Source organism: Chlorocebus sabaeus, chromosome 22 (assembly GCF_047675955.1).
Source record: "Chlorocebus sabaeus isolate Y175 chromosome 22, mChlSab1.0.hap1, whole genome shotgun sequence".
Lineage (NCBI taxonomy): Eukaryota > Metazoa > Chordata > Mammalia > Primates > Cercopithecidae > Chlorocebus > Chlorocebus sabaeus.
Window position 1 is genome coordinate 88,591,989 of NC_132925.1, and position 17,993 is coordinate 88,609,981.

General features: G+C 42.3%; 1 protein-coding gene across 5 annotated transcripts in view; it reads right to left on the bottom strand.

The window, feature by feature from the left end:
* DOCK3 (dedicator of cytokinesis 3) overlaps positions 1-17,993 on the bottom strand; it is a 675,444-nt gene that overhangs the window by 148,179 nt on the left and 509,272 nt on the right. For all 5 annotated transcript variants that reach the window (XM_073010128.1, XM_073010127.1, XM_073010126.1 and 2 more), the window contains exons 14-19: positions 16,990-17,115; positions 5,221-5,345; positions 3,546-3,708; positions 2,897-3,003; positions 2,153-2,324; positions 1,070-1,167 (exon numbers count right to left, since the gene is read on the bottom strand). In XM_073010128.1, the coding sequence (XP_072866229.1) occupies positions 1,070-1,167; positions 2,153-2,324; positions 2,897-3,003; positions 3,546-3,708; positions 5,221-5,345; positions 16,990-17,115 (791 nt within the window). The remainder of the gene's footprint in view (positions 1-1,069; positions 1,168-2,152; positions 2,325-2,896; positions 3,004-3,545; positions 3,709-5,220; positions 5,346-16,989; positions 17,116-17,993) is intronic.

Consider the following 17,993-nt stretch of genomic DNA (forward strand, 5'->3'; position numbering starts at 1 on the left):
TCTACTAAAAATACAGAAATTAGCTGGGCGTGGTGGCACGCGCCTGTAGTCCTAGCTACTCTGGAGGCTGAGGCAAGAGAATCGCTTGAACCTGGGAGGCAGAGGTTGCAGTGAACCAAGATTGCGTCACTGCACTCCAGCCTGGCGACAGAGTGAGACTCTGTCTCAAAAAAAAAAAAAAAAAAAGGACAATGTGGCACATGTATGCCATGGAATACCATGCAGATAAAAAAGAAGAAAACCATGTCCTTTGTAGCAACACGTATGCAACTAGAGGCCATTATTCTACGGAAACTAGCAGGAACAGAAAACCAAATACTGCATGTTCTCACTTGTAACTGGGAGCTAAACATTAGGTACCCGTGGACATAAAAATGGTAACAGCAGACACTGGGGACTACTAGAGTGGGGCGGGATGGCGGCAAGGGTTGAAAAACTAACGGCTGGGTACTATGCTCAGTATGTTAGTGATCGCATCATTCGTATCTCAAACCTCAGCATCATGTAATATATTTATGTAACAGACCTGCACAAGTACCCATTAAATCTAAAATAAAAGCTGAAATTATAAAATAAAAAAAGAAAACATGGCATATAAACACAGTGGAATGCTATTCAGCCTTAAAACGGGAGAGATCCTGTCGTTTGAGACAACATGGATAGAACTGGAGGACATTAAGCTACGTGAAATTAAGTCAGGCACAGAAAGACCACACTATGACACTTATATGTGGAATATAAAAAATTGAACATATAGTAGTAGAAAGTGCAATGAGGAATACCAAAGGATGAGGGAAAGTTGTGGTCATTCTGCATTGTGAACATATATTCTGCATTGTCAAAACATCATATCGTATCCCATACAGATAAACAATTATTATTTGTAAGTTAAAAATAAAATCAAAAGTATTCCAAAAGAAGAAAAGGAAGCTAACAACAACAACAACAACAAAAAACAACAATCTGATGAAACAGTCTCACAGGGTTATTGGCAAAAATCATGACAAAGCAAGGTCTTCTGCCCAGATTCTTCCTCATGCAGTATGTTTAAATTACGTGGAAGGCATACCTTAACAATTTCCTCCCCACTGACATGCCGCAGCCGCCCTAGTACATCCATGATCCGGTCAGGGAAGGCCTTCCACTTCAGCAGAGCTAGGAGGTCCACTAGAAAGCAAGACCAAAAGAGGATGAACCCTGGCTATTTTTTGTCTTTTTTTTTTTTTTTTTTTTTGAGACGGAGTCTCACTCTGTTGCCCGGGCTGGAGTGCGGTGGCCGGATCTCAGCTCACTGCAAGCTCTGCCTCCTGGGTTTACGTCATTCTCCTGCCTCAGCCTCCCGAGTAGCTGGGACTACAGGCGCCCGCCACCTCGCCCGGCTAGCTTTTTGTACTTTTTAGTAGAGACGAGGTTTCACCGTGTTAGCCAGGATGGTCTCGAACTCCTGACCTCGTGATCCGCCCGTCTCGGCCTCCCAAAGTGCTGGGATTACAGGCTTGAGCCACCGCGCCCGGCCGTCTTTTTTTTTTTTTTTAAGACAGAGTCTCACTCTGTTTTCCAGGCTGGAGTGCGGTTGCGCGATCTCAGCTCACTGCAACCTCTGCCTCCTGAATTGAAGTAATTCTCCTGCCTCAGCCTCCTGAGTAGCTGGGATTACAGGCATGCGCCATCATGTCCAGGTAATTTTCGTATTTTTAGCAGAGATGGTGTTTCACCATGTTGACCAGGCTGGTCTCGAACTCCTGACCTCAAGTGATCTGCCCGCCTCAGCCTCCCAAAGTGCTGGGATTACAGGCATGAGTCACTGCACATGGCCAAACCCTGGCTATTGTAAGGTCAAGCAAGGCCCAGACTCTCCCAGTCAAGGACAGGTGAAATCTAGAGGAACAGAACTAGCTGCAAGCATCACCGCAGACTGAGATCAAGGCCAAAGACTCATCTGTGAACTCCGGATGTATTGTGGAGCTACTAAAACCATGGAAAACCTTGTAGGCTGCTATTGCTGAGTGATTCCTTCAACTTCAAAAGAAAAGAAGCTCATTATTATGGCATCAAGAAGGAATAATTTCTGTCTCCCTTCACATGCACTAGTAATGTGGAGTAAACAATGGAGGAGGGTGGAGGGCACTACCGTGCAGGCAGTATCACCTACCATTCTGGGTGAGTTTGGTAGAGGAGAGCTGAGTGGAGATGAAGAAAGACTCTTTGGTGCTGCGCTGGAAGATGAGGCTAGACGGGATATTAGGGCAGCCATTGTAGTCCTCTTTGCAGCAAGGCAGGCCCAGGTACAGAGCATGGTTATTAAACGTGCTATTCTCATCACACTGTAGGCAAAAATGGAGAAAAAAATGTCCCCTGAGCCATGCAACATGCAAAAACCAGATCCTAGGAATTTCTGGGCTGATATTTGCTCTCATCTTCCTAAGGCTGAACACTGAGCCTCAGGTCATCTTGGAAGAGTACTTTCTGTTCAGAAACTCCCTAGAACAGCTCATGTGCCTTTTAAACAGAGTATGGTAGGGCATGTGGTTGCCACCTGATGTGCAAGTAACCTTGCGTGGCAGCTATGCTGTGGCAGCTAACAGTACCATGATCTCAAATAGCAGGTCTAAGAATGTACTAAACAAGACCACAATGGCAATGAGGGGTTGGTAATAGATTTCCATCCAGTGAAGTGAGAAGTAGAAAACAAAGAACCTGTTGGGATTACTTGTGGGAGGAAGGCCACTGCACTTAGAAGACAGAAGCCTGATCAAAGATGTCCCATTGTCACCCATCAGTGCACTTCCCTGGGTCTTCTGGCCTGCCCAGTGAAAACCACCTAACTGAGAACCATATGTGAGAGCGGCCTCAGGGCAGGTGAAGGGTGTGGATGAAAGGCAGCTAGGCTTCATACCTTGTACACATAAAGCTCGTGAATATCATCTGAGAGGGTGGTGCCATCATCACGCATCAGGGGTGAGAATGCAAAGCCAAAGAGTTTCTTTTCCCCTTTGTCCTTTGCTGCAATCAGAGCCAAGTATTAGTTGTTTTTTGCCTTCCACTCTGCTTCCTCATGGAAATTCTCCTTGTGCTTATCACCTATGCTTTTGTTCCTCACCTCTTTCTTTAACTAGGTGGCAACCTGACTGCAGGAACGATGAGAATGTACTGAAATAAGTTTCCATTCATACTCAAGGCATATAGGCTACCTAGACCCAAAAAGAAACTAAATTGCTGGTCTTGATGAACCAGGGTCTCTTTAATAAGGAGTTTAATAATGGTACAAAGGAATATTCAAAGGAGAATGACAATGGATAATAATTTCAGACACTAGGTCAGACACTAGGAAGGGCCAACACAAGACTTTGTGGTTTTGCATCACTGCTTTTACAGTCCCAAGAACAGCCTCTGGTGACAACCCATCTCTGAGTATCTATCTATTCCTAACTCCTCATTTTCTTGCCCAAATAATAAGAATCCACTTAATTCTGTTCCAGAGAGGAGAGAGTTATATTTATATTCTCAAGGGAATGTGTGTGTGTGGCGGGGGAAGTCTAACTCACTGGAACAATGTCTGAACTCGAAGCGCAGGTGGGAGCCCCGGAACCGGTCAATGGGGATAGGCAATTTGATAATTTCTCCCCAGCGAGGACTATTACTGTGGTAGAGGACAAAGGAGTGGTAGGAACTCCTATTTGGCTCTCCTGAACCCAAGCTGATGCAATCCTGGAAGAAAGAAACAAAATAAGATGTCATCTTCCTGGTAGGAAATGTCTGGATTTCTGTGTCACTAGGACACTTTTCTTTCTCTTGTCTAAAGGTCTCATTTTTGCTCTAATCAACATCTATGAGATAAGAAAATGCATTTGATTTAAATTCAATACTTTTGGAAACAGTTATGTAGATGGTATATGAAATCAGCAGTCACAATGCTGCTTGTTTTCTTTGGGGTGAAAGTAACCACATGCACTCCTCAAAAACAGAGAGAAGCAGGGTGGTACATCTAAATCACTAAGGTAGGCTCTTCATCCTCACTAAGAAGAGAAACAACAAGCTGCATGAGAAAAGTCAACTTTTTGTAACATTTTACCAGATCAGAAAAAAAATTAAATTACAAAGTGGACAGAGCCTGTTTTCTAATTGTCCTCAGTTCCACACTGGACTGGCATTTTAGGTCACCCTTGGCTGACTTTCTTTAGATATAACCAAGTTAGGCCAGATTTAACTTAACCCATCTCCCAAATATTGCCATGAAGATGCAGTCTCAGTACTGCCCATGCCCTTGTCTGGATGACAGGAAGCTTTGGGCCACATAATCCAGTGTAGGTCCCTGTCCACACAGGGGTGATGTGATCAGCTGACCATTCTCCTGCCACTGGCACACTCCATGCAAACAGTGAACAGGCTTAGGTTCTTGAGTTAAGTTTTTAAAATGACACACAAATCATTGTTTCTACTACTATTTCAACATTCTCCTGTATTTCTGTCTTGATTTGGGAAATGATTTTGACTAATTTTACCTTTTTTCTCTGTCAAATGGGAATGATCATTCCTGTTCTATCTCACAGGGCTGCTGCCAACACACAGAAGCAAGGTTTGTACAACACCGATTTGTCTTCTACCAAGCGGGCTGCAAATGATGCCTTGTTATTCACTGCAGACTTTACCATGACATGACTGAAGAAAAAACTCACATGCAACAGAAAAATAGCACTCCAAGTCTTCACTTTCAGTGAAGACAATGTAGTACAAGGACACTTGTACTACATTGGCTTTAATTAATCTTCCAGGGCCTGAGTCTGCTGTTCTTTGTCCTATAAGTTGGTACCAGGAAGTGATTGTCTAAGTTCCACCCTTGACCAAAGTAACTTTCTGTATTAGCTCAAGGAATAAAAAGGCAGAATGGGACCTAATAACAGTTACCAAAAGTAGGCAGCTCTATGCTAGGTGGAATGGCAGGAGAGGCAACATGTAGGACAGAACTAGAGGGAATAGGTCTAAAATGGAGCAAGAGGGATTCAGGTCAGACACTGGAATAAATTTCCACAATGGCTGTACAATACTGGAAGTCATTATCAAAGCACACTTTAGGGTTTTCTTCAAGAAAGAAAAAGGCAGAGAAAAAGGTTGATGGGGTGATTTTAATCCTGCTTGAAGAGAATGGGCCTCTGGATAAAGTCCACAGAGAATTATTATAGGATTATCCTCCAACCCAAATGACTGACTGGCAAGCCTTACCTTCAAGATTTCTCCATCTGCATAAAGCACATACATGGTCACTTCAATATTCTTTTGTACACTCTTTCCTCCTCTCTCGAAATCCCCCTTCTCCAGGGTTAGGTACAGGTCATTGCGGATATCACCTGTGGGGAAAGAAATGCCACATCCTTTGACTCCAGAAGCCATACTGCCCCATTTTCACAGAGAACTAGGCTAGCATTTGGATCTTCTGGGGCTTGGGTGGCTGCTCAGGGCATTCCAAGCTTGGTTAATAATGATGGACATTCTACCAGTATCAATGCAGCAGCACCCAGGTTGGTTAGTCATGTGTTCTCTAAGTCTGAATTCTAAAGATGTTCACTACATCTTGTCAAGGGTGGAGAATCTTTCAGATTGTAGATATTCAGACTGCTCAGTGTTTCTCCCCTCCAGGAGAATGGCTGCAATGTAAGCCTCCCAAAGTGGGAAGATTCTAGAATCAACAGGAATAACATTTTAACATGCCTATGTTTTAACTACTAATCCCTCTTCCCTCAAGAAGGGTTTCTCTTTTATAGATTTATACTTTTTATATGCTTTCTTTTTGCAATCCACATCCATTCTGACTAAAGGATATATTACTTTTCCTTCCTCCTGGAGGCTTTGTTCCAAATCCCATTGCCTGCTGGAGTGACAGGTAGAGGTCACTGGACTACCTGTCACTTTTTCTTCTTTTTGTTTGCAAGTGCACTGGGAGATCACTTTCCAGAAGCATAGGCAGTAAGGCAATGAGGCAACAATGTGTTGTGCTTTTTTGCTTCCCTGTGCTCTGACTCCAGCCCAATTTGCCCATCTCTGTTGTTCAAGACGGGGGAGGAGAAGCTCAAACTTCAAGTCTAAAATGACCCAAGTTATATCTTCCTTTTTAGGGTGATGAGTTGAGGGGAGACAGCATTGCCTGTTCATGTATAAGAGTGTACTTAGGCTGCTCTAAGTTCCTAAACCTTTAACATGACCAGTTTTATTCATATGAAAAAAATAGTAAAAGCTGTGGGGGCAACAAACTTCAAAGGGAAAAAATGGCAAAGGAAAATGGGTAAGATCAAAGTGAACATGTGTTAGCAGCCTGAAGAAACCAAACGAGAGGTAATGAAACAACTTGCAAAACATGCCAATTCGGAAATCAGATATTTTTTTCTACTTCGGTTCTTAGAAAAACTGGTACATTTAAATATGTTACTACCTGGAATCACAATGATAGAAGCAGGGTTTGTTTTTGGTTAGCAAGTGGACTTTCTGGTTTGGTCAGAGATAAATGACAATGCTCTCTTTTTTGCACTGACTACCTCTCTAATAATGGAAGCATCTGAGTTTCTCTTATGCAGGAAATAGGAATAGACCAGGACTGGCACATATTTGAGGATTTCAGGGTCTCTGTGACTAGCCCTTCCATTATTCAGGTCATTTTCCTATCACAGGTATGCAATCTTGCAATCATGGTTATTTGGTGGCATAATGAAGGTTCTCAAAATACTGTAGCTAAAGTGGGGAAGAAAAGTTCATGACAAGTAATTAATTATCCCTCAGGAGCCCTAAGAACTTTCCCTAATGTGTGAAAGCCATCTTCTTTCCCAAACAAGCAACCTTGAGGTTACCATGAAGGAAAAAGAAAATGTGTTTTGAAAATCATACCAAAATGCCACTGTTGCATATGCGGGATAGTCTGGAGGACCACATCTGCACAGACCCTTGGATTGGGAAGTGCCTCTGCTTTAAATTCTGATGAGTCTAGAATCTTAATCTGCTTCCTTTTGGACATTGCTGCTTGGGCCCTCTTGGTACACTATTTAAAGCACCCAGGAGTACACGGTAGGTTTGGGTGGGGAAGACAGGTAGAACGAGAAAGGAAGCTCAAATTCATCAGTCTGTTACTGTCAGGACAGAGGCTGAATAAAGTCAGTCCTGAAAGTAAAATCCAAACTTAACTGAGAACTTTACTATTTTTCTTCATTTTAACTTTCTCCTTTAAAGTCAGGTTATTGCTAGTATAGTGGGATAAATCATAGTTATACCTAGAATTTTTAACAATTGAAATAGGCTTCTTATAAAAGTCTTTTAATTGCACATTAGTTTTCCTATGGAATTTAAGTAAATGTGTAGACTGATTTAGCACAAAGTGAATAATCTAGAATTTTTAAATTATTTATTCTAAAATTTTAATTTTTATCCTCTTCTGAGTCAAACAGTCTAGAAAATTTTAATGCTTAATCTAAAGAATAGCTGCTTGGTTTAAATACTACCCTGGTTTGAACTCTCTGGAAGTTATTCTCAAAATAATCTATGAGGCTTTTAAAAGCAATTACCTATTGGCTACCAGCAACATTATTGTAGGTTGTACAAACATTTTTAGTTTCTGTGGCTCTATACACCGGTTAATCAATAAACATGTCCTTCAAATGAAACATTTTCAAACTTTTCCTAGTTATATATTATATAGATTACTAATATAAAACTAGGGGCTGAGCATGGTGGCTCATACCTGTAATCCCTGCTATGGATTATAAGGAGGCTGAAGTGGGGAGATAGTTTGAGGCTAAGAGTTCCAGACTAGCCTGGGCAACATAGTGAGGCTCTTCAAAAAAAAAAATTTTTTTTTTTAATTAGCTAAACATGGTAGTGCACACCTGTAGTCCTAGCTACTCAGGAGGCTGAGGAGGGAGGATTGCTTGAGCCTAGGAGTTTGAGGCTGCAGTGAGCTATGATCATGCCAGTGTACTTCAGCCTGGGTGACAGAGTGAGACACTGTCTCTTAAAAAAATAATAATAAAATAAAAATAAATAAATAAATAAAATTAGTTTCTTGGAGATTGTTAATGACAGAATTTGATCTGTGTTGACCATACAGAGATATGCTCAGTTTCTGGGCAGAGCATTTTAAGGTAAAATGCCAGTTTCAAAATGGAAGGATTAAGCTACATATTCCTGTAGTTTTCATTTTTTAAAAAAACAGAATGCCATTGGTGATCAACTAGTTGAGAAAATTTATCAATACAAGTAATTTTACCCTCTGAGTTACAGACTGAAGCAGTTTATTTTCATCAGGTCTTTAGCTGCTCTTTATTTGGAGAACAGACCTGTCTAGACTAGAACTATTCTCAGCCAGGTTAGGTATTAGGCTATTGGGCTTATGGGCTGTAATTATGCAATTATGGTTTCAATTTCAAGAGAGGCAATTTGTGAAAATGAACGTTGCTGGGAGGGAGAGGCTTCTTGTCAAAATCTCTCTGGGGGATCATTTCAATCAAGCTCTCCACTAATTCTCCTGGAACTAGAAGAAAACATAAGCAGAAGCAAATGTGAAAAGCTCCAGGGATCTAATGACCCAGGCCTGCCTGCCTACCTTACAGATAGCCTTCCATGGTTCCCCCGCTCTTCAGCTGTCCCTATTGCATGTTACACGTTCACAAAACCTACCAGTGGGATCATGCCTTTGGGTTAAGGCTCTGTTTCCAAGAGGCTCCTGTAGACTCTGGCACTAACTGCCAGGAAATATTACCAGGAGAGACAGGCATGAGGGCAGGCACATTACAATGAAGATGAGAAAGAGAAAGATGGAGCAGTGGTTTTGGAGGTTAGTTTGCATACCAGTGCCTGGATGATTGCATTCGAACCACCTGGGGAACTTGTTGAAAACAGATTTCTAGCATGCACACCTTGAAATTCCAGTGGGTCTTGTGTACATATATTTTTTTAAAAATCACCAAGTGATTCTGATGTTCTTCATTGTTTAACACTAGGAAACCAGAACATGGAGGTCTGCTGGGAGGACACTGATGGAGTTTGGGTAGGGGTGGGGGACTGGGCAACTCTTAGGCAGCATGGAGGAGTGCTGAGAGGGTGAGTCTTTACAAGAAGTAGGAGTAGGTATTTCTGAGGGTAGCCCTGATGATGGGTCTCTCTTTTAGGAAGGACCTTGGGCAGCCCTGACTCCCTTTGTTAAGTGCCTTCTGCTTCCTAAGGTTGGCAGGGCATCTTACAGCATCAGTAATGCCTTACATTGAGTGGTTAGTGCCTGGGTGACATCCAATAAAGTTTCTTGAATGAAGTGGAATGATTTGAGTTTTTTCTTATAAGAGGGTCTTGGAATAAAATATCTGTCCCTTTCACAGTCTCACAGGATCTGTTGATACAGCTGCACTCAGAAAACTGGGCACTTAAGTTTATGGGAGTCGACAAACGTTTTCCGTAAAAGACTAAATAGTAAATATTTTAGGTTTTGTTGGCTACACATGTCTCTGGCAGGTGTTCTTTGTTTTTACAACACTTTTAACATGTAAAAGAAAAACATTCTTAGCTGGCAAGAAGTACAAAAATAGGCTGTTGGCTGGATTTGGCCCATAGGCTATAGTTTACTGATACCTGGCTAGAAACGTTTATGTGTGAAGAACAGCTGCACTACACTGCAACTGCACATCAAAAATACAGATTCTTGTGTGCCCAGACAAACAGCTACTGGGACAAAGCAAGGTAATGAACCTGGGGCTATGTTATTATGACAGGGATTGGCCTGGAATACTCTGAGGTGCTTATGGAGTAACGGATCTTAAAAGTAAACAGTGCTGTTCAGCTTCCAGAAATCTTAGGGGGATAGATAGGGAGCACTGTGACAGACGAGTGACAGGTCTGATCCTCTGAAGACCTGCATCCTGGTGACCCTGGAGAAACAGTTCATGATGTGTTTGCAGATTTCTTCTGAGAGTAGTCTCAGAGGTCTCCCAACCTCTGAAGTCTAGCTCAGACACCAGAACATTTGTTAGCAAGAGAATCTCTTGCCAGATACTCCAGTACTACTTGGAACTTGGAGCCAAATGTTTCATTAGTGCTAGCCTATGAGGAATTCCATCCCAGCAGAAATAATCTGGCAAGCCCCAAACAAATTTGGCCAAAATCTGATATGAGTTCTTTATTATATCCACATTCCTTCTGTATAAATTACTCACACTTCATATTAGGAGGCTCTGGGTTTAAGTATTTAAATATTTATATATAAATATGTGTGCGTGTGTGTTTTTGGGATGGAGTCTCCCTCTGTTGCCAAGGCTGGTGTACAGTGGCGCAATCTTGGCTCACTGCAACCTCTACTTACCGGGTTCAAGCGATTCTCCAGCTTCAGCCTCCTGAGTAGCTGGGATTAAAGGCTCCTGCCACCATGCTGAGCTATTTTTTAATTTTTAGTAGAGATGGGGTTTCACCATGTTGGCCAGGCTGGTCTGGAACTCCTAACCTCAGGTGATCCGCCTGCTTTGGCCTCCCAAAGTGCTGGGATTACACACGTGAGCCACCACGCACTGCCCAATAATATTTAATACTATATTATTTATACCTTGCCTACTTCTAGACAGGATTAGGAGGGGTTTCTATAGATGTGCTTTCTCTTCCTTAAGATCATGTAAGATGAGAACTGACTTTCTTTCAGTACAATTGGGATGATGCCAAGCCTATCTGTTGGAAGAATAGAAGGATGTCTCCTAACAGTATACATGGAAATGTAGCGATGTCAGCTACCATTTAACTTTGATGGTTTTAGGTATGTAACCAATGGAGTATTCTTATTTTCCTGAGGAAGAGACAAAAAGAAAAAAAAAAAAAGGCTCTTGACAGGACTTCTTTAGAGTACCCAGGAAAGGAGGATTCTTTCTTTTTCTTACCATGTCTTTGGTGTCACACTTCCGGCTTCCATTGCAACAAAGTCAGTGATGCTCTTTGCTCTAACAGGATGAAAGGTATGGGCATAGTGTGACATCACTATATATAGTTTTTCCTTTCCTGAATCAGGGATGTGATGATCTTCCAACCTCTTTTGAGACTAGATATGATTATTCTTAAACCATCCCTTAGATACACTGCCATAGCCTCATTTGACACTCAGATTGATGAGCGCTATGAACCCACTTGTGGTAAATAATGTCATTGCTCCCCTTGAGGAAAGCTTTCTTCCAAAAACCATGTCTCTGTTAGTTTGCCTTTTCATGTGAAGTATGTCCCAACAAAGCCAAACAGAGAAGCTTTCTGCCTTTCTGATTCTTTGTGGCTTGGAGTAAGTACGATTCCTTTTCTTTTCAATGAATGTAACTGATCAGTCTCATACAAAAATTGTTTCCTGTATCTATACACCTTAAGCTTGTTAAGATTTTCTAGACATTCCAGTATGTCCCCAGTTTCTTCAGATCTTAGTGAATACTCAAAAGTAATACATAGTGCTATAGGATGGGCTGGTAGCTTTTCTTTTTATGTCTTGTCAGTTACCCAAGAAGTTGAGGCTGATGAGGATTATTAATATGTACATGACACCCCACCCCAGTATTGCAACATTCCATGAAACAAATGAAGATGAGAACAAAGCAGGCAATAAGCAGACAGAGACACAAAAGACAGAACTTACACCCAACTATCTTCATCTCTGCATCAGAAAGAAAGGGACGAAAATGAAGGGACAGCACAGAGAAAAACAAGAACAATTAAGACAAACAGGAAAAGAAAGAAACATCACTTGAAGGTCAGTGATGAAACATGCACATTTCTGTCAGGAGTCAAAGAAAAGGACAGAGTGTGTTTCTGAGCACAAGGGGAAGAGTCAGAGGATCCTCTAAAAGGATGTTATACCTATATAGCTGCCTTCTAATAGATATGTCCAGAGGGGAGCAGTAATTGAGTACAAGGAATCAAGAAGGGGAGAAGCATCCATAAGCAGAGTACTTTCTAGGACTTGGTTCTCAAAGGGGGTCCCAGACCAGCAGCATCACCATCATATGAGAGCTTGCGAGAGACACAAATTGCCAGGTCCCACCACAATCCTACTAAGTTAGAAACTCTTGGGGTGGGCCCAGAAATCTGTTTTATGGTCCTTGCAGGTGATTCTGAAGCACACTAAGGTTCGGGAACCACTGCTTTAGGAAAAAAACTTAGTCATCTGTTAGAACAACATAATGAATCATAGATGGGCTTCTTATGACAAGACAGAAAACCATTTAATATGAAATTTGGCTCATATCACCTACAGTCAATGATAACTTCAGAAATTCAAGGCCTAGAAAACAGGTTAAATCATTGTGCTTCCCAAAGAACCATGACAAAGCCCTTTATTTCCACTGACTACAGGGTACAGACTTTCCAGGAAAGCAAAGAAAGACAGCCATAGCAAGTGGTGGCACATCTCTGCTGGCTTAGACATGGTCTGAAGAAGGGTACAGTCCCTTCTTGAGCAAGAGGTTTTTGTTTTGTTTTGGTTTTGGTTTTGAGACAAGTTCTGCTCTGTCGCACAGGCTGGAGTGCAGTGACACTATCTTGGCTCACTGCAACTTTCATCTCCCGGGTTTAAGCAATTCTCATGCCTCAACCTCCCGAATATCTGGGACTACAGGTGCACGCCACCGTGCCCAGTTAATTTTTGCTTTTTTTTTTTTTTTTTTAGAGACGGGGTCTTGCCATATTGGCCAGGCTGGTCTTGAATGTCTGGCCTCAGGTGATCCACCTGCCTTGGCCTCCCAAAGTGCTAGGATTACAGGTGTGAGTCACTGCGTCTGACCAAGCAGGAGGTTTTATTTTATTTTAAGTTTTTTGTTTGAGTTGGGATCTCGCTCTGTCACCCAGGCTGGAGTGCAGTGGTGCCATCTTGGCTCACTGCAACCTCCACCTCCCAGGTTCAAGCGATTCTCCTGCCTCAGCCTCCTGAGGAGACAGGATTACAGGTGCCCACCACCACCCCTGGGCTAATTTTTGTATTTTCAGTAGAGATGGGGTTTCACCACGTTGGCCAGGATGGTCTTGAATTCCTGACCTCAAGTGATCTGCCTGCCTTGGCCTGCCAAAGTGCTGGGATTACAGGCATGAGCCACTGAGCCTGGCCCGAGTTAGAGGTTTTAAATCATTTCTTTCAGGTTATACATTTTTGGCTAACCGTTTTCTTTAAAGTTTTATTATAGTTAATTCTGACACAGGAGTTACAGAAAACAATGTTAACATCAATTTGTTTACCTGGAACACCTGTCCTGTTTGTCTTGCCTGCCCATCTTCTTAAAAAATCTAGAAAAGGACTCAAAGTGTGCCATAGAGTTATTATTAGCTTTTGTACTTCACTAAAATGAGTTCAGAAGGAAAGAAAAAGTATCCACTGAAATATGGTGATCAACTAACAAAAGGTTATATGCTCAGTTTTTTAAAAAGTGGCTAAATTTCTCATATCTATTTGTTCTTCCATAATCTAAGATGGCATTTCCTGGGTTAGCTCCCAGAACATCAGCAGTATCACTGTTGCCTCTTGCTCATTACCAAGGGTCAAGAGCAGAACTGCATGGCTGTGTAGTCATGGCCTCAGTCATGGAAGAGCAGAATATCTCATGCTCACATCATCCCTGTGATATGTATGTACGCTCTCATGGAAAGCAATGGTAGAATGTCAAGAAGATCTTTTTAGAAATCATATGTTAGCTACTGCTGTGGCTAGAGCCTGTGTGAACTCTCCCTTACAGCTCTGCCAGTATGCTTTGACAAGGACTTATCTGGGCCATCCTGATCAAAAAAAAAAAAAAAAAAAAAAAAAAAAGACCTTTCCAAATGAGTGATAGTTTCCGCCAAATGCTGGACAGTTTTAAAATAAGGATCACAGTTTATGAATAATTCTAATTTTTTCATTTACTTTAATTTCTCAGACTTATCATGCTGTCATGGTCACAGTTACTGACATGATTTCTTTCCTTCTTATTTCTCAACATGTTCATGGGTCAAGAAGATGAAGTTGTAATTTCTTGTAACTTGGTCACACCAGCACCGTGAGAGCTGAGGGACTGTACAACTCAAGTAAAACACTCTCACAGATGATGGGTGGACTAGCTGCAGGTAGAGATGTGGCCAGGGTTTGAAAAAGACTCCTAAGGACTTCTTAACAGTCACTGTTTCCCAAGACAGGCTGACCACAATGTAAAACACTCCTGCATACTTTTCCTGCTGATCCAATAGGAACTGCAGGTATAGTCCTATCACTTTGCCCAGGGACTGCAAACCTACTCCTGACAGTATATTGGGGCATATTAAGGGGGAAATGAGAGTTGTTAATAGCCCACAACCCTGGGAGTGGCCATCTGTGCAAAAGTTCTTTTCTCTGGAAGAGAAAGGATGGAAGATTATGGAAAAGGGCTGTTCTGCCTATGAATCAGTCCTCACTTTCGGCTATAGCACTCAGTACTTCAAAGGCAGGCTCACAGCCCCACCCTGGGCCTGTCAGGACTGCCCAGTATCTCTGCCTTGTGGGGAAAATCATATGACGATATCTTAGCTGCCCAGAGGAGGGAAAATCCCCTTAACCTCAGCTTGCCTCCCCAATGCTTGAAATTGCACATTTCCACAGTCATGTCTAGCTGTGTGCCAATGATACAAAGAGATGCAGAGTATCCTAAAAAAGATTTCTTTCCACAGATGAGATTTTGACAATGTAACTTAAAATCAAATTTTGCTTAAATACATTTTTGACTGAAGCTTGTTCCTTTCTAGTCTCTGATCACTTGGTTTTAATCCCAGGAGTATGTGAAGACTATCAGGAAGGTAGTATCTGAATCGTAGAAAAGTTCTTAAGAGAAAGGAAGGACTTTAAGTATATCCCCTTGGGATACATTCCACCACATAAGCCTAGATATCTAATTTTTAAAAGATCACCAGGTTGATTTTGGTATCTATTTATTCTTTTTTCAATTTTGGTAACTTTTTGTTTGTTTGTTTTTCTGAGACGGAGTTTCGCTCTGTCTCCCCGGCTGGAGTGCAGTGGTGCGATCTCGGCTCACTGCAAACTCCACTTCCCGGGTTCACGCCATTCTCCTGCCTCAGCCTCCCAAGTGGCTGGGACTACAGGTGCCCACCACCATGCCCGGCTAATTTTTTGTATTTTTAGTAGAGACAGGGTTTCACCATGTTAGCCAGGATGGTCTCGATCTCCTGACCTCCTGATCTGCCCACCTCAGCCTCCCAAAGTGCTGGGATTATAGGAGTGAGCCACCGCGTCTGACCCTTTTTTTTTTTTTTTTCATAGTCAAGAAGCCTGACTATGCTTGGGCTCTTTTCCTAATTAGTAGCCCAGAAAGAGCTAAGAAAGGTGTCACGACAGGATGGTGGAAGTGTCCTGTGGCGGTCATTACCCCTACAACAGCTTTCATAAAAATGAAGTCTCCCTAGCATTTAGAGAAAAACATTATTGATCTACTAGCCTACGTTTCCCATCCAAAAGACTCCTGTGTGCATTAGTAGAAGATGACGGCTGTGCGTGGCAGCTTGCTCTGCATTTACAGTGTCTATGGAGGGAGAATGAAGGTGACAGGAAATAAATCTGGGCATAGCCTGGGAAGTTGGAAGGCAGCTGGAACCCATCACATAGGCCTTCTCTATGCCCAGGCTACCCAACCCTTTGTGTATGTGCTGGCAAATGCTTCCAACAAGAGAATTTAGTGAACCACCATGAAGAACTCCAAATAAGTGATATTTAAAGTGATCACAATCAGTTCAGTCTAGTCTGGCCTGGCCCTTTACAATAAAAGCAAATAAGCTTTTAGCAGAGCATTAAAACTCAACTGAGGCCAGATGCAGTGGCTCAAGCCTGTAATCCCAGCACTTTGGGAGGCCAAGGTCAGGAGTTCAAGACCAGTATGCCAGCACTGGATCCCTTGAGGTCAGGAGTTCGAGACCAGTCTGGCCAACATGGTGAAACCCTGTCCCTACAAAAATTACAAAAATTAGCCAGGTGTGGCGGTGTACATGTGTAGTCCCAGCTACTCGGGAGGCTGAGGCAGGAGAATCGCTTGAACCTAGGGGGTGGAGTTCGCAGTGAACCAAGATAGCGCCACTGCATTCCAGCGTGGGCAACAGAGTAAGACTCTGTCTCAAAACAAACAAACAACAACAAAAAACTCAACTGAGAGGGTAAGTCCACTCCTCCTATAATCTATCCAGACAACCAGACATTTACCTGTTCTAATCTTCTTCTCCTTATTTGCATCTTCTCTGGTTATCTGAACACCTACCATCCATCTGAACCATGCCTCTACCCCTTCTTCACTCCTGATAACTCCCTTGGCTCTGATGCCCCATTTGGATCCACTTTTCCAGTCCTACCCATGTCTGCCTAATTAGAAAACATGAACCTGATATTGACCTACTGGGACCACAGTTGAGGGTCAATGCATTCCCAATTTGTGCCCTGGCTCTCCACTGGGCATTAGATGAAATGGGTGAGACAATTTCTGAGAAGCTGGCCAGGTAGTGCTATATTCACAATGTCTAATTTATACCATTTGCCTGATCTATTTTTCTGATACATGAAAATGGAAAGGTATCTGCTATTCCTACACATATGGGATTCACTGATACTACACGTATATATTTTGATATATTCTTCCCCTTAAGCAGGAAGTTCTTGTGAGACAATTATCTTCTAAGAAAAAGAAGGAAGAGTATAAAAACTCTCCATGAAGGTTTCATATTCACTCCTACCATCCAGGCTTCATAGAAGACAACAAAGCCTACCTATCTGCTGGATTGTCATGTTGCACTGGTGAATGCAATGTAGGGGCTTCTGGAAAAGAACAAATGCCTATAAGAGCTGAAAGGCCATTGACTGCAGACTGCAGTAAGCAGTCTGACTTGGGATGTGGGAGATTTTAATAGCTGCAGGTCTCCTCCATAGCACAGTTCACCACTTCTCAGGAGGGGAGCACTAGACTCCATCCTAACCCATCTACCTTCCCAGCCCCAAGCAGTTCTGCATACCTGGCATAATGACATCAGGAAATCCCAATTTTCTTGTAATTGCCAATCCCCTATTAAATATCATGGGATTTTCTCTCCGAATCTGTTCCATGTCTCCACGAAGAAGCTGCAGAGAAATGATAAGACCTGCAAAACCAAAAGCATTTTCTTAGAACCACAGTTCTACCCTGTTATATAGTACTAGAAAAGACATAGTCACATTTTCCAGAAGAAAATTTGCAAAGTTCAGCAAAATTCTTGAGAAAAACTTTGAGGCAGAAAGTGTAAGTTATTTTCAAGAAACATTTTGGAAAGCTAAAGAAATTTAAGTTAAAGTGACCCCAATAACCCAGAGAACTAGTCTATTAAACACAGACTGAGGTCTGGGAGATTAAGTTCTCTCTCCCTCTGTTCCCCAGCATCCAACTAGGGTCCACCTGGCCCTACTGAATGAGAGGGTTGAACTACATAAGTTATATATTTAGGAACCTAGAGAAATCTACAGAGTAGAAACAAGCATGGCCAAAGAAGACCTTCAGTCAGGGCATCCCAAATATCAGAAATGAGCAAGCTAAGATGTGCTATGTTTTATGCTGGGAGTATGTCAAAGTGTGGGAAGTAACTTGCTAGTTTAATCTTGCACTGGCTAGCAACAGAGGAGACATCACGTTCTGCAAAGAAAAGAGGGTGCTTTTGTGGGACTAACCAAGCCTTGACTCCATGAGGATTTCAGATCCTCCACATGATCTTTAATCAAAACTTGGGAGTATTTGAAATATCACCCCAGGTGAGCTGCCTTCTGGCTCATTACTTATACCCTTGGAGTTGTGCACAAAGCTAGAATCTCCTGAAATTTCCACCTCCACAGCACCCTCCTGAGGGTCCCCTCTGCAGCTACTGACTAGAAGGCTGTAACAGTCAAGCCTCTATGGAATTAGGAAGTGCTACCTCTATAACTGTGAATGGGTTTAGCTGTTAACAGGATGAAGAATTTAGGCGTTGATCTGTGGGTTGAGAGGAGGCAC